Source organism: Mya arenaria, chromosome 2 (assembly GCF_026914265.1).
Source record: "Mya arenaria isolate MELC-2E11 chromosome 2, ASM2691426v1".
In the NCBI taxonomy this organism is placed as follows: domain Eukaryota; kingdom Metazoa; phylum Mollusca; class Bivalvia; order Myida; family Myidae; genus Mya; species Mya arenaria.
Window position 1 is genome coordinate 33,392,613 of NC_069123.1, and position 16,157 is coordinate 33,408,769.

The window sequence follows — 16,157 nt, forward strand, 5'->3', positions numbered from 1 at the left end:
ACTGTTGCTAAAAAAAGTATAATTAGTACTGAATAACTCAAGTAAGGGTTGACATAGTATGACCAAACTTGGTATATAGGACAAGTTTATGCAGAGCTTTTATGGATTGCCTTTTGGGTCAAGGTCACTGTTACTAAAATAGATTACTGTTTCAGTTATGGTCTAGGTTAAGGTCACTGTTGCTAAAAAGAGAAATATGGTTTGTACTGAATAACTCGAGTAAGAGTTGACATAGTGTGACCAAACTTGGTATATAGGACAAGTTTATGCAGAACATTCATGGATTGCCTTTTGGGTCAAGGGTCAAGGTCACTGTTACTAAAATAGATTACTGTTTCAGTTATGATTGACATACTGTGACCAAACTTGATATGTAGGAAGAGTTAATGGAGGATTTTCATGGGATTGTGTTTGGGGCCCGTTGGATCAAGGTCACTGTTACAAAAAAATAGATAAAAGAAAGCAGCTGAAACTGAATCTCTTCTGCCAATCATTAAAAACCTGGTTTTGTCACATCGCGATTCTTGTTCACTTTTTAATTTGATTTTGTTTTATTGCTTTTGACAGACACATATTACATCGTTATTGTATTCACTTCTAAGTCAAAGCGGCGTAGTCGAGCGCGCTGTCTTACGACAGCTCTTATTTTTTTCCGATCTATCATTTTCTTCTTTCTCCTATGACATTTCCTTCTCTGTCCTTTCTTTCTCTCAATGCTTATGGTTTCCTCACTGTCAAATTCAACTGTCCCTTTCGTCTCCCATATACCTTCCCCTCTTCCATGGTCTCTCTTTCGATCCTTTCACCCTCTTATCTCTTCCGCTCTTTCCTTCTTCATAGCTTTTACCCCCAGCCTTTTCCTTCTCCCAACTTTCTTCTCCTTCCCTATATCATTCCCATTTCCCTTGTCTTCGCTTTTCTCTATCCATTACAGGTATGCCATTAATCTGGAAGGCTTCCCAGGGAATTTGCTCAGAACACCAGGGGATTTTGACCTTGAATTTAATTGAAATAAATTAATCACTCTGGCTTGGGCAATTGTTTCGTTTGCATGTTCTTCTTTTTATTATTAGAAACACACACATTAATTATGTGAATAATTTTATTACTCGAAAACATAATGACTTTTTGTAACTTTGTGAATGAAATTATCTCTTTTTCTGTAGAACTGCGCTATTATACTACTTTGTGTGCAACTTGAACTTTGTGAACATCAGTACACTACAATTTAAACTATCCATATCACTCTGCTGTTTATTACTGGAATAAAAAGTGGGGACAATAGTCCTACATGTTCATTTTTGCCGGATTAACGTTGTGTGGCAGACATACATGTACGCAATTTCGTGTTGCGCCGTGGGTGCGGGGCTCCCAATGCCCTGTCCCAACCTGTCACATACAGCATTGTTCAAGCAATCTAATCTACATTTTCTCCCGAAAACAAAGAAAAACCGGCCCGGTGTATATTCTACTACTGCTGGGAGACACGTTGATGGAGCAAAAATTCCGAGGATTAAATATCATTCATCATATACTGACAGGGGCAGGTAATACACGTCGAGATGAACACAATATTATTAGTTACATTTAACCACGACCGGGCGTACATGACATTTATCACGTGACAATTTGACCTCGATCTAAACACACGTGTTGTGATATCAAGAGAAAGCAGATTGGAAAATGTAAGACTTTCATTTAATTTCGTCTGATTGTATCTGTAATTTAAAACAATTATCTTATATTGTACAAGATGTGTTTGTATATGTGTTTCATTCGTCTGCGACATTGATTCTATAGTAAGATCTTAACTTGCAATGACGGCAAATGTCAAAGGAATGTCAGGGTCACACGCCAATGTAAATAAGACATTTTACACGTGCTTTTCCTTACTTTAATACGTTTTTTGGGGAGAGGGAAGGGGATGGGGTGTAATGTTGTTGCATAAATATGTCTTAATTGCTGGTATGGTTACTGGTTGAAAAAAATTACATATTTTTAAATGTAAAAATTATCAACTAGTTACCATACCAGCAATATTTACATTTATACACACACATATATACAGATTAAACTTTAAAGTAAGGGAAAACACATGCAAAATTTATGTTATTTTAAACATAAAAATGAAATAATTAAAACTTTAGCCAACCAGAAATAAATTTTAAAGGAATAAAATACAAAAATGATGGTTTTATCAATTTTTTAAGGCTCAAATGTGTGAATGGGCCAACTTTCCTCATAATCAGCAATTAAGGAAATTTTTAGCTGTCCATGTCAAATGATTTTGTTTGTCAGTCTGCCACCATGAAAGTGAAAGTAGCTAGACTGGGGTAAAAGGTAGATCAGAAGTATATTAGTCCCTCTAGATATTGGCTAAAACTTTCAAAATTGATTTCTATGAAGTACAAAAACATCTACTGGCTAAGGTCACAAATCCGAACACTTTTTGAGGTTTTTCACAATTATCTTGTTGAGTTTTTGTTGAAGTAAGTTAAAAATACGTATGAAACTTCTTTGGGTAAAGTTACAACATCTGTCAAAGTACAGATTCACGATCTCATCAATTTTATGTCGAAAATCGTTCATTTTATGGACAGTAAATCACCTTTAAATTTATGCTATGGAGGGCACAAATACCGAACACTTGAAAAACGCAAATATATGGTCATACAATTACAATTAATAAGTATGCTATATGAAATGAACACTTAATTGCAAAGTTATTTATTGTTTCCGATGTTTTTCCAAACATGCAATTCAAATGTAAAGCATGATTTCTATTTATAAATACCTTGAATGTAGGTCAACATAACTGCAAAACCTAAAGATGCGAGTACACCCTCTGACGTCATTCCCACATGTACTACATTTTGATCTTTAAGGTATAAACATTAAATGGCATTTTTTTAGAAAAATACTTGACAAAACAAGATGAAAGTTCGCAAGTGTAGTCAAGCCAAGCCTCTATATTGATCTTAATCATTGAATAATCGATCACGGTAAACAAACGCATGTTTTAGCCGGTGTTCAGGATTTGTGCCCTGTTCAGAATTGTAACGTCAACCAGTATATATTTTTCTACCCACTTAAATCATAACTTAAAGAATGCAAGTAGCATTGCAATTGAAAAAAACCCATGTTATTTGATATTCAAATGTTACACATGCCTAAAACTGTATACTAAATTTCTAGCCATTCATGCATTTTATGCTATTTTCTGCCTAGCCTTGAGACCACAAGCCCCTAGATCATCCCATAAACATTCCATATGTCAGATTTAGCATTAACAATGAATCAGCTAATGAGGTTGTATTCTAAGTCAGTTAGATGAATAAGTAATTCTACTTCATCTTATTTCATGTCATCTAACTATTACTGATAGAAAAAGTTTTTGTATCCAAAACATGGGCTGCCAGGATGCATGGATATGCCACACCCCTAAAGCCACGACCAACTCCACCATATGTAAAAGCTACATTTTTTTTTATTTCAGTGCTTGAAGTTCACTTTTTTAAATTCTCAAACCTTCCTATATCTTTGCATGCGATGATTTTTTTTCAACTTGTGTATATATTCAATAATTATTATACTACAACCATTCACCTTCTACTAGCACCTCATAATACAATTTCTGCCTTTCCATAGAAAATGGGCGTATATTGATATATGGGGAGCATCCATCACTGTTGGTGATACTCTTGATAATATTATTATTCTAGCTTTTTACTGAAGGGGACTTATGGGGTCCTCAGTATTTACCAAAGGTAGCATGTTTCAGATAAAGTATATACATTTTAAATAATTTATTATAATTCTTTATCATGAACTCAGAACTTAATAAACCTCCGGCCAGTAGTTAGATAAGAACACAAGTTAATTAATCTTTAAAGCAAAAACAAACGAGGAACCAGCTGCCATGCTTTGCCCAAATTTAAAAAAAATAGGAAGTTTAATAATTGGATCAAAATAGTTATCGGAAATCCTTTCAATAACGATCTTTCTATCTTTTTTACAGGCTTTGTTATTGTTTGGAGCAGTAAAATATCTCTAGCTTTACTTGAAGTTTCTATGTTTTAAATATATTAAGGCGGTTTAGGCAGTGTACTTAAATGTCTTGAGTAGCATGTGTGGTATGCGTTTTGTTGTCAAACAAGAAATGTCATTTTGAAATACCACATATATAACCGTGATTAAAGAGAAGAACAGACGTGCATCCTGCTTGGAAGCTGTGCATGTTTCATGAATCAAGAACATTAACATTTCATGGATATATATGAAAGAAATAAATAATGGTAGAAGGCTGATTTTTGATGCAAGCAGCAATCAATTGTTTAAAAATCTGATAAGTTTGTCTGGTTATCATTTTGGTAAGTTTGATTATTTAAAGGATTCGATTGGTCAGTTATAAATATTGGATAACTATTAACCAATCAATAAACATTTTGGCTTGCTTTGACCGTACCAAAGAATAAATCAGCAGCAATTTGTACATGTACAAGACTTGGATAAGTGTCCACAGGTTATCTTTGGATTGGTTTGCATATTTGAAGATTTTCGTTGGTTAATTGTTATTATTGGATAGATATTGACCAATCAATACATGAATCAGTTTTATACCCACATTGAATAAATTTGAAGACCTTCTAAGTTACAAATCAAAAAAGATACTTTACAATCTAGCAAAATATTTATATTTGCTAACCAGATAAGAGAGGCTGATATGAATTGATTAAGACTGGTATTATATTGGATACTGGAAAATACAATTCTTGAAATAGTGCAGACTTTTTGATACATTTACTAGCACACGAATACTAATTATAAAAGGATGTTATAACATGTTAACCATAAGCTCCAGAAAATGTGTTTGTGTACTTTCACTCCATTCATTGATTTATTTGTTTTCATGCTAAAAATTGTATGATTGTATCAATTATGCAAAAAAACATTTCGTTTCATTTGCTACAGTGTTGTACAGTTGGCTGCTTTAGCCTTTAGGCTAATTTATGGTTTGTTTTATGTGGTATTAGATTTGTGATTCTCATATCTCTTTGATGTACAATGAATAAACTATTATTTAGATCTAATCTATTCTGTCTTTGCAATAAAAAGGAATACAGGTTAAGGTGACTTCTTAAAGCTGCACTCTCACAGATTGAATGTTTTGACATCTTATTTTCTTGTCTTGGAACAAGCCAATTTTTGCGAAAATCCATTGAACCAGTTATATAAGACTGCTGACAAAAATTAGATCACAGATTGATGATTTATGCATTTTTCTTAAACCGTTAGTAAATATGAAAATCTATGATCTTTTTTGTTGTAATACAGCAATCTTATACATACAGTACACTCCACGCTGAAATACCACTTTCCTCGGTGACTCGGAGGGTTTGCAGATGTTTATGCAAAAATTTGCTCTTTCCAAGACAAAAAATAAAAAAAGTTGTAAAATTTGTAAATCTGTGAGAGTGCAGCTTTAAGCCCAGTGTTTTTATCCCCTATTTAGGCAATGGGGCCGGGGTCTTTTTTCAATGGGAAAAAATGTGTCATCAATCTGTCTTAAAGAATGAACAAAAATGCTTCAAAATTAGACAAAACAGATAAAAGTATAAAAAATATTTTGTTTCTTTAAAAAAAAAAAAACATCTTCTTCATGCAATACCAGTTTGTGAGTTCTTTTTTTACTTTAAAAAAAAAAATTTTTGGTATTAAAACATTAAATTGGGATTTTTTTTAATTTTCAAATTTGAGAAAAAAAGTGTACATTAATTTTAAGCCTTGGGAATGTGGCCGATTTTCAGCACAAAATCATTCCGAAAAACACACACTGAAGCTGCTATATTATAATCTTAAAGCCAAATAGGTTAAACAAAACATTAATTATTTCCATCATAAGACTGAATTAAAACAGTTCTAGATATTTAGATTAGTTTCTTTGCTATTTAATACAATTTATGCGGATGGAGATAAAATGTTGCAGTTGCCTAGCATGTCACACGTAAAACATGATGGCCAGCTTAAACAAAAATTTGATAATGGATTTAATACAAGCTTTTGTAAGTACCGGTAATTCTTTGATCTTTTGAGTTGCTGGTAAAAAAGGCATACATGAATTAAATGTCAGTGAGGATCAGAGCACCGAAATACTACTTTTTGAATGAAATGCTACATTATACCTTTTATATAATTACAAAATGTACTTCAAACACATGATAATTGATTCATGCTCATTTATAACCATTCATTGTTTTACGGTGTATTTTATGGTGGTTTTGTACATAAAAAATATGGTTTATTTTACAGTAGGTAAAAAGACAGGCCATTTTCTGGATGAACTGCCTGTATACAGGAAAATGACCTCAGGGGCGTCACACTGTGATAATTCTGCAGCGGAATATGGCCACACAATTAGCATGCCTGCTAATCATCTGTAAGTCTGTTTTTATTTTTAAGTATTTGCTTTGATTAATATTTTGTTTGTGCTTCCAAAGGACATTGTTTTTTAAACATTAGGTCAGACTATCCAGGTTATAGATTCGCGAAATATAAGGTCAAATATTAAGACCTAAGTTTCTTATTTTTTTAATAAATTCAACATCAATTCAACAGTGTTTATCCAATCTTCAAAAAACTTGGTCAAAATATTTTTCAACATGATATTTAGGACTTTTGTTATTATGAGTCATCTTGGGCCGGACCAGTGTGATTATGGATCAGAAGTAGTTCCTTTTTCCTCTATAAACAATCGTCCTGCTGAAAAATTGCATATTTCAAAATGAAAAATCGGGATATTATGGGGTTTCAACTTAAACCTCTCGTTTTTGAATACAATACTGCGCTATAAAGCTTGTGCCAGAGGTGTTGGCAGTGTTTAATGTATCAATTGCTATTGTTTAACTCTTCTCATACTTTGAATGTATTTGTGCAGTAAGAATAAGACATTTTTTCCATTGCTTGCTGCACAAATACATCCAAAGTTTTAGAAGAGTAGCAGAAAATGACTATTGCAGAATGAAAATTGTTTACCCGGTATGCTATATTTACTTAAAATTTCTGCCAACACAAATATCTTAAAATTCTTCAGATTTTACTGTCATATTTTACATCAATGGCATAGTTTTAATTCCGGTAGACAAGAAAGTAGCTTAATAATAAACATTTTTATGTTGTTTATATCATTTTTGGAAAACAAAATTGTAAAATTATGTTACCGAAAAATTAATTAGATTACCAATGTACTCTGTTTTTCTTGCATAAAATATCAAGCATATAATTACATTTTTTTATCAAAACAGAGAAAAGAAGTGAAACTGATGGATCCAACAACAACAAATAAATGTAATAGTGTTGATTTACATATGTAAATCATTTGGACAGCAATGATAGAAATGCACAATTAATTGCTATTTCTATTTTAGGTCTAGGATTGACCATGTGTGTTGACATGTTAATGGTGGCTGACCATGGCGGCCAGATGGTGGTGGACAATGATGGACAGCTGACCAACCTTGACCAGCTCTACTGCAACAGTGCACACAAATTACAAGGCATAGAAGGTACATTTATTAATACACCTGGCAAATCAAACCTCTGTACAAGTGATAAATCCTTCACAAAATCCAAAGAAATTTGCAGTCATATAATAAGCCAAACAATCAGTTTTAATCAAAACAGAAATGAGAATTATTAGTATGACATTTCAAGACTGTTTGCCATGCAGTACCATTTTATTATAGGTGAGGCCACAATAAATTAAATGTTTGTTTGGTGTTTTTCTACCCACCACTTTTGGTTTTCGGTAGCCTAAGGGTTTTTAACCAGGTTTTCAATGAAAACTGGGTTATTACAATGGTTTAAGCTAGTTATAGTACCAGTGACCTTAACCCTAGGGGCCCAAAACACAATCCCATGAACAGTCTCCATAAACTCTTTCTAATTACCATGTTTGTCCTCAAAAACCATGTCGCAAGTTTTTTGTGCTTTGGTCAAGAAGTGCCAAACAAATTAATCGTGACCTAAATGACAAATCTTTATGGAAATAATTCATTCGGTTTTCAGGTTCCCCTGTTCCTGGGTTCAGCCTCAGAAAGGTTCATTTGTTGATGACACCAGGACAGAGTGACCTTTCTGCTACCATGGGAACAACTGACCTGCATCTACCACCATTGACCTGTGACCTTGACCCAATCCACACATCAGCTCATCTTCCATTGGCTAAAATGCAGATGGCTGTCTCTGAGCACGCAGATAAGGGACGAAGCCATCCAGAGTTCAAGTCTTTCTTTCCAACATTCCCAAAACAATGCACTTCCCACCACCTCACTCCGCATGGTTTTCATCAAGCTATCACCATTGGTAACCACCTCAGAGTGGCTTATATGAGCAACAGGAACCACAAGAAATTACAACCACTTTATTCAGCTATACATGTAGAAAGTGTTGCCAAACATGACGCATATCAAAGTGTTCTCGGAGTTTTACATGGAATGCTACCTCAAAAGCAGTTTTCAAAAATTAAGATTCACAAATCTCACAGAAACTTCTGTGATTCGCCAGCAGTCAGTCTTCCATCTTGTCAGTGTGCTAAAACACAAGAACTGTCTCCGTTTATTAGCCAAGCTTTAGGATCGGGAAGATACGCATTCAAGAATTCATTCCCAGACGTACATATACATTCAGATATCAAATTGCAGCTATCAAATTTACAGATATACCAATTGCTTATGCAATACAAATGTAACAATATGACTCTAGCTTGTGATCAATCCAAGCTTTGTTCAACACTGAAAAAGAGTTCAACTTCAGACTTCTACAGATCGGCTGTTGATCATCAGAAAAACATTTACTCTGATCCTATGTTTAAAAGCTATTCAAGGTTAAAATCATACCCATTCCTTCAGCGTCTATTGAGTCATTCAGTTGGTGCAGCCAGAAACCAGTCTATGTTTGTTTCCATGGGTGATAAGTTTTTCCTGCAGTATGTGGCATCCAGTCTCCATCTAACAGAAGATGCACTTCAGCCCCTTGCATCAAGGTACAGTGATACACAATTAGTTTCTATGTTTGATACACATGTCAGGGTTTGACACTAAAGAGTTTCTACGTCATATATGCTACGTCGGAAGGCAACATCTTACTTGAAATGAAGACTTAAATCGCAGATAATTTTTCATTAACTACACCTTTTTAAATAAAACAAAGGGCAGTCTACGCTGCTTACAGTATACAAATAAAGGCGGGGCTCTCTAAGCGGCATAGATTGCCCTTGTTTTATTAATAAGGTGTAGTAAAAGAAAAGTTATCTGTGATTTTAGTCTTTATTTTAAGAAAGATATTGCCTTCCGACGTAGCATATATGACGTAATTAAAAATATCACGTGGTATACACACACTGTCTAAAGCGGTCATGTTTTGTTTATAAAATATTGCCTAAGTTAGCAAACTGAATCTCAGTCACCATATTCACATGGAGTGTTAACTGAGTGATTGGTATTGTATTGTATGGTGATTATATTTTTTATGTACCGTATGCTTTCAGGTTGGTATTTGAAATATTCAGCAAGAACACTGGACCCAGCTCAGGCAGTGAGCTCCTGTTTAGAGTTCTCTACAATGGAAGAGACCTGACATCAAACATTCCTGGCTGTAAGGCAGCCATGAAAGGCCCCTTGTGTCCTATAGACATACTCGTTACCATAGTAATAGATCTTCGACATCACTTCCTCCAAGAGTGTTGAGGGTTGAACTCTCATCTCTTGTGTTTTGGTGCGTGAATTCCTTCCATTAGAAGGAGTGGTTATCCCTTCAAGAGTGTTGAGGGTAGAACTCTCATTTCTTGTGTTAGGTGCATGAATTCCTTCCATTAGAAGGAGTGGTTATCCCTTCAAGAGTGTTGAGGGTAGAACTCTTGGGTTTTTGGTGCATGAATTCCTTCCATTAGAAGGAGTGGTAATCCCTTCAAGAGTGTTGAGGGTAGAACTCTCATCTCTTGGGTTTTTTGGTGCATGAATTCCTTCCATTAGAAGGAGTGGTTATCCCTTCAAGAGTGATGAGGGAAGAAATCTCTTCTCTTGTGTTTTGGTGCACGAATTCATTCCATTAGAAGGAGTGATTGTCACTTCAAGAGTGGTGAGGGTAGACCTCTTATCTCATGAATATCTTCGATCTGATGGAGTAGTAATTGCTTCAAGAGAGTAGAACTCACATCTCCTGTGTTTTGTTGCTTGAATTACTTCCATCAGAAGTAGTGGAAATATTTTATCTCATTTATATTCCTGTTGTTATGTTTACTGCCACAACTCTAAGCCACCACTATGTTCATGGTAGAATTCCTATCACAGTGTCCATTATAAGGAACATGTCAAATATGCATTGAATTTTAATGGTTTTATTGCTTTTTGGAGAAAAGTATTTAAATTATTTAGGTTGATTTTTGTTTTGACCTTTGTTGATATTCAACTGCTTTTATTTGATCTGAGGTTTTTTTCTTCATATATTTTTATTGTTTTTAGAATTATATTAAGTGCTTACTTGTACTGGTAACTTTTTGTCTCTAGCTTAATTAATAAACTCTGCTTTAGACATAAGAAATCATTGTGTTGATTTATTGGTCGTTTGATTGACATTATTTTTTATGTAAATGTATTATGTTCTAGTAATGGATATAGGTTTCACAAATAATAATTAAAATAATTATGTTTACCATTCTTAATCATATCATGTATATTATACTGTTTGTTTTTTTCGGAATGGAGATTTTATGGATTCTTTTCAGGCAGCATTTGTATTTGTTTTGTCATAATATAATTTTTAAAAAGAAAGTAAAATTTATTATTTAAATACCAGGCCCCAATATATCAGAATATCTTAAGATACATGTACAGTTATGAATAAGTGTCATATTAATTTCATTCTGGCAAATTACTTGATTTAACTTGACATTATAAACAAAAACGTCTTTTTTTGTATTAATCTTAAAGATAATTTCCTCTCAATAAAGTCTCAAAACTCATTTAAATGAACAAAGCATAAATTTTGACCAAAACAATAAATTACAAGTAAGCTTGTCTTTTTATGTTATAAAGGACTAAAAACATGTACAGAGATATTGGGGTCATCAAGGTATGATTAGGAAATTTGAGTACACCAATGATCCTTAATTCAACTATTTTTCAAGGAGAGATTTGCGAAAGGCACATTCTTTTTAAAATTAGCATAATCATTCATGTATGAAAGTGATTGGTTATCATCATTCACTTTTTGTCATCAGTGGACTGAAATTAATGTATACAAGTAGTGAAATAGATCTCGGACAGCAGTGATAATCGGAAAGTCTGCTTCTTTTTGAAAAAAATATAAATAAAGTGCCTGTTAAAAATCAATAAGGTTAAAAAGAAGCCACATGTTTTGCTGGACATAATTTTTTATTTGGCAGTTGTGAGCTTTTGATTGTCTGTAATATTCAAAAATAGAATCGAAATAATATAAGAAGATGCCATTTTCATAAAACAGAGAACTACTTCTGTAAAACTAGTAATTTAACAAATTTACAAACCAAACAAAACAAAACTATGTAATTTAATATCCATTTCTTGTGTTTGTTTATCACCAACAAAGAGCTTTAGTTTACTGTTCTAATTTTGATATCAGATATCTAAACAGGAAGGTATCATTAAAAATAAATTCAGAAAGTGTCCAAGATCCAATCTCCTACTTGAAGGTACACGGACGTTGTGATTAAAATTGTTGTATTGTTATTTAAATAGTTAAACTTTGCTATATTGTTATCATATTAGCTTGATCACTGATCATTGCTCAAATCAAGAAGGTTTAGAATGACTGTGATATATTCTGTTGACCTCGATATTGTGCTGTTTAAACATGCTCTTTAGCAAAACATGTATTATTTTGTTTCTTTAATTTTCTCATCGATTTATTGATTTATTTAAGCATTTATCACATTTTTCCTTGTGTTTATGCTGTATGAATACAGTAGGGCACATGAGCGAAGGACAAATGGCACTTCATGAATTGCCCTTTGTCCTTTGCTCGCGTGCCCTACTGAGTTCATGCAACAAAAATGGAAGAAGAAATGCAATTAATACTTATATTTACATTTTATATAATTGTTCATTATGATTAAAATTGAGCAGTATTTGTTCTTAAAAAAATGTAACTGACATTGTGCGTTTGTATAGAAATAAAGCTGATATTTGTAATGTTGTACATCATTGGTTAAATGATGATGCGCTAGTCCAATCTGAGCGCACTATTGTAATAAACAATGAAGTCATAATCCCTTGTGGATTATACAATATTATCGTCAATTTGTATGTAAGCAAAGAACCAGGCGAATATAAATATAATAGGTTATTACATGTATTTTATTCAAAGAAATTGTAACTTGCCAGCCTGTCATATATATTTTTTATATCAAGACTCTTTGTAATATTATTACTTGGAATGAATTTTACGAACAAAATTACATGTGTTTGCATTACAAATGTTATTTAAGATTCATGTATGATTACTGGGTAGTTTCTCTGTTTCATTTCTGGGGAATCTCATTGTTATTATGTGTATCTCTTTGTTACAGCACATAGCTTGTTTATTGAAATTAATTATATCTTTGATTAATTATTAAGATTAAGTGATTCTTGAATCAAATCAGAATGTATTTTGATACATGTTTATTTCATGCATGATTCAGTGATCCAAGAAATTTTGAGATCTAACCCATATATACACTGAACACTGCTGATAACTGTTGTGCTATTTAAAAAAAATTTATAGCTTGAAATGAAATTCTCTGTACTTTTTTTTGATAACTATGATATAGCAGATACTTAACAAATGTCAGTTTTTATAAAGAGACATTTTTTTTCTCAAGTTTGAATAGTGTTTCAATATGCCATTAAGAAAAGAATATTCAGTATAGCAATAGAATAAACAGAAAAAAATGCAGAATGAAATGAAGGTAAATTTGGTATTCAATGATATTCAGCCAAAAAAATGAAGAATATTCTAACGTTTTTACTCGCAATATTTGAAAATGTTCTGCTCTTCATCATGCCTCATGCTGTTCCATAGGAGATTGTCAAAATCTTGTTTTCCCTTCTTTAAGGATTAATCAAAATCTTGTTTTCATTTCTTTAAGGATTAATCATTTAAAGAGACTGTACTCCAGATTGGCACCAAAACTTTTGTTTTTCTGTAACTAATCTAAGGACAATTATTTAATAAAATGTTTTATTCTTTGATATCATAATTGTAAAAAAAGACTAAAATGAAGAAAAAATAATGTCGGGAGACCGGGTTCGAACCGGGGCTTAAATTTCAGTCCAGTGTTGTATCCACTATGCTACGAAGGCTTACCCTAAATAGTAGGAATGTTTAAGCTATATACCTAACTTGGTAATATCACGTGATAACATTGACTAGCCAATCACACATAAGGAATGAATTCTACTAGGTAGACATACATAGAAATCTTTTTTAATGGAAAAATACGAAAAAAATAAATTAATTGTAAACTATGTGGTACTTCAGTTAGTAAGTTCCAATGCAATGAACACATTGATACCAAGTTTATGTCAGTTTTCGACAATTTTCTTTTTTTTTTTGCTACTTCATCATACGGAGTACAGCCCCTTTAAGCAAACTTTTCAAGATCAAAGCAGAGCTATTTATGCTCCAGCCCGTGAACTGTAAACAATGATGTGTCGTAGGTTCGAGTCTCACCAAAACCTCAAACATTTGTCAATACAATTATTTTAACTCAATTTTGTCAAATAAATATCCCAATGTTCCTGTGTTGCGTTAACAGTAAGTATACCTTGTGAGCCAATGATGTACATGTATTTAAACTCGTGTTGTTGTTTGTGATGGTTATTTGCATAGTATTGGTTCTGGTTCAGTTTGTTGTTTATATCAATATAAAAGTGTGTTAAAGAAGGGTATGTCTTCATCATAGTTAAAAACTGTATGAAGCATCCCGTCTCAGAACTCAGGCATTGACAATTTTGTTTATGAGCGTTTTATGTTTTTCACTATAAATCTGCTTATAAAGCTCAAAAATTATACAAAATAATAAATAGGAATACTTATATCTTATGTTATTCAATATTTTGAGTTTATTCAATATTTTGAGTTTCTTTTGTTTGTTTGGCATATTACCCTTGTCAACCATTAGTATTCTGCAGCTTATTGTATAAAAATGGTAAAGTATTTTGATTGGTCAAAGTTATTCAAAGTGTTTATTGATTGGACAATATTTATCCAATAATCACTAGCAAACCCAGGGGAGCCCCCCCCCCCACCCCCCCCCCCCCCCCACCCCTCCTTAAATTTTCCAAGTTAACTTTTTATTTCAATGTCAGAAAAATGTGATAAAATATGCCCAAAATGCAGCATTTTGCACTAGAAATTGTCAAATGTTTTGTTGGGGAGTACCCCCAAACACGCCTGCAAACACATTAATACAAATATACCTGTTTAAAGAAAGGGGGGCCAGTTAAAAGGTTATACCCCTCAAATCCTGAATGCACCTCTGATGATAACTTCTTGCCAAACAATTCCTTGTCAATGTTTTATACAATTGGCCGCTGATGTCTATTTGTGAGCAGATTTTTACCATTAACTTGTCTGAAAAGGAGACTTTGAATTCGTAGCTTTTTATATATATCGGATACGACGACGTGTATAGTTGGTATTTTATCAGTTATTACAGTAACTGGGTAACATCTTTTTGAAATGTGTTTTAATTTTAAAGAGATATTGTTTGCATGTTATTTTTTGGATGAATTTTCAGAAACAAATTATATATAAAGAAGAAATAAATAACTGCAAATACATGTGCAGTGTAAATGAACATACTTTAGAATATATTTTTTTCCAAGAAAAAAAAGACAATTTATGTATCTTTAATACTGCATATTTTGTATAAAACTGGTTAATTCCATGGTTTCGTTAAATTTATCCAAATGTTCATTTATTGATCAATATTTATCCAATAATAACTGTTGACCAATCAAATTGATTTTATGTGCAAACTAAGCAAAATATAACGTGTAGATAACTTTTCCATTATATATCTTATACAATTGGCTACTGCCGGCTAGGTCTGTATTATTTTGTGAGAACATAATTATGTCAATAATTTAGTATGTAAACAATTTATGTCACTTTTACGAAGATCTTGTTTGCCAAACTTATCACATATTTTTTGTGTGAATGTATGTCATGTAGATAATTTTAGAAGTTTGTTAGTGCCAGGTACATGGTACGCTTCCCCAGTGAGGGAACGACTCAATGTGCAATATTTTATACGTTAATCGGTACATGTTTATGCATGCACTTGTATACAGGTGATGCAAAGATTCTTAATAAAAATGATACAAGACTGATGTGTTAACTTTTATCACCGACTCAATGTATTTGCATGTAATTGTCTATAATTACACCTATGACATTCAAATATCTGGTTTTCCGATTGGTCAATGTTATACAAAGTGTTTATTAATTGGTCAGTATTTATACAATAATCAGGGGGGGGGGGTCCTGTTTTAGGTTTGTAAAGTTGCTAGGACAATTTTAATTTGACTATGCCGTCTATGTGTATTGCATTATGAAAAGGTCACTGTAAAGGAGATTGCCCATTATTGGTTGACTGTGGTTGACTGTGGTGATAGATCTTGTTCAACGATTATCTCGATCAAGTCTAAGAGAAGTTGTTTGCTAATTCAAATGGATTTGTATACTCAACTGAAATCTTCATATTTTAGGACATATTTCTAGACGATCACTTTCACCAACTTCCAGATTAAGACCATAGACTTAGCATGGTAATTGTTTTTTAGAAATGAGCTAGTGCCCACAAAAAATGCTCTATCCCTAAAAGTAACGTCCTGAACACTGAGACAATAATACACATATTGCTATTCATATACCTGCAATGTTACATGAACTGCTAAGTATGGTATGCTATAAATATACAGGTGCAGTACGTCATCTGCTCAGTAGAGACGGTGTCCATCTGTATATACGGAGTGACTCGAGAGGATGGCATCAAACACCGAGACTGACGTTCGTGCTTAATCTTCGGCGCCCTAATTTTCAACGGGTAGACTCACTTGCACCTCCTATTAGCCTTT

The 16,157-nt window shown here is 33.0% G+C and overlaps 1 protein-coding gene across 2 annotated transcripts; it reads left to right on the forward strand.

The window, feature by feature from the left end:
• Window positions 1-1,611: 1,611 nt before the first annotated feature.
• On the forward strand, window positions 1,612-14,310 carry LOC128223525 (uncharacterized). Of its 2 annotated transcripts, none has more exons than XM_052932806.1 (5): window positions 1,612-1,685; window positions 6,310-6,436; window positions 7,425-7,562; window positions 8,065-9,040; window positions 9,545-14,310. In XM_052932806.1, the coding sequence occupies exons 2-5, from the start codon at window positions 6,403-6,405 to the stop codon at window positions 9,741-9,743; spliced, it is 1,347 nt and encodes a 448-aa protein (XP_052788766.1). In that variant the 5' UTR covers window positions 1,612-1,685; window positions 6,310-6,402; the 3' UTR covers window positions 9,744-14,310. The 2 variants fall into 2 exon arrangements, with proteins under 2 accessions (XP_052788766.1, XP_052788771.1); XM_052932811.1 differs by lacking the exon at window positions 1,612-1,685 and adding an exon at window positions 4,197-4,370.
• Window positions 14,311-16,157: the final 1,847 nt, after the last annotated feature.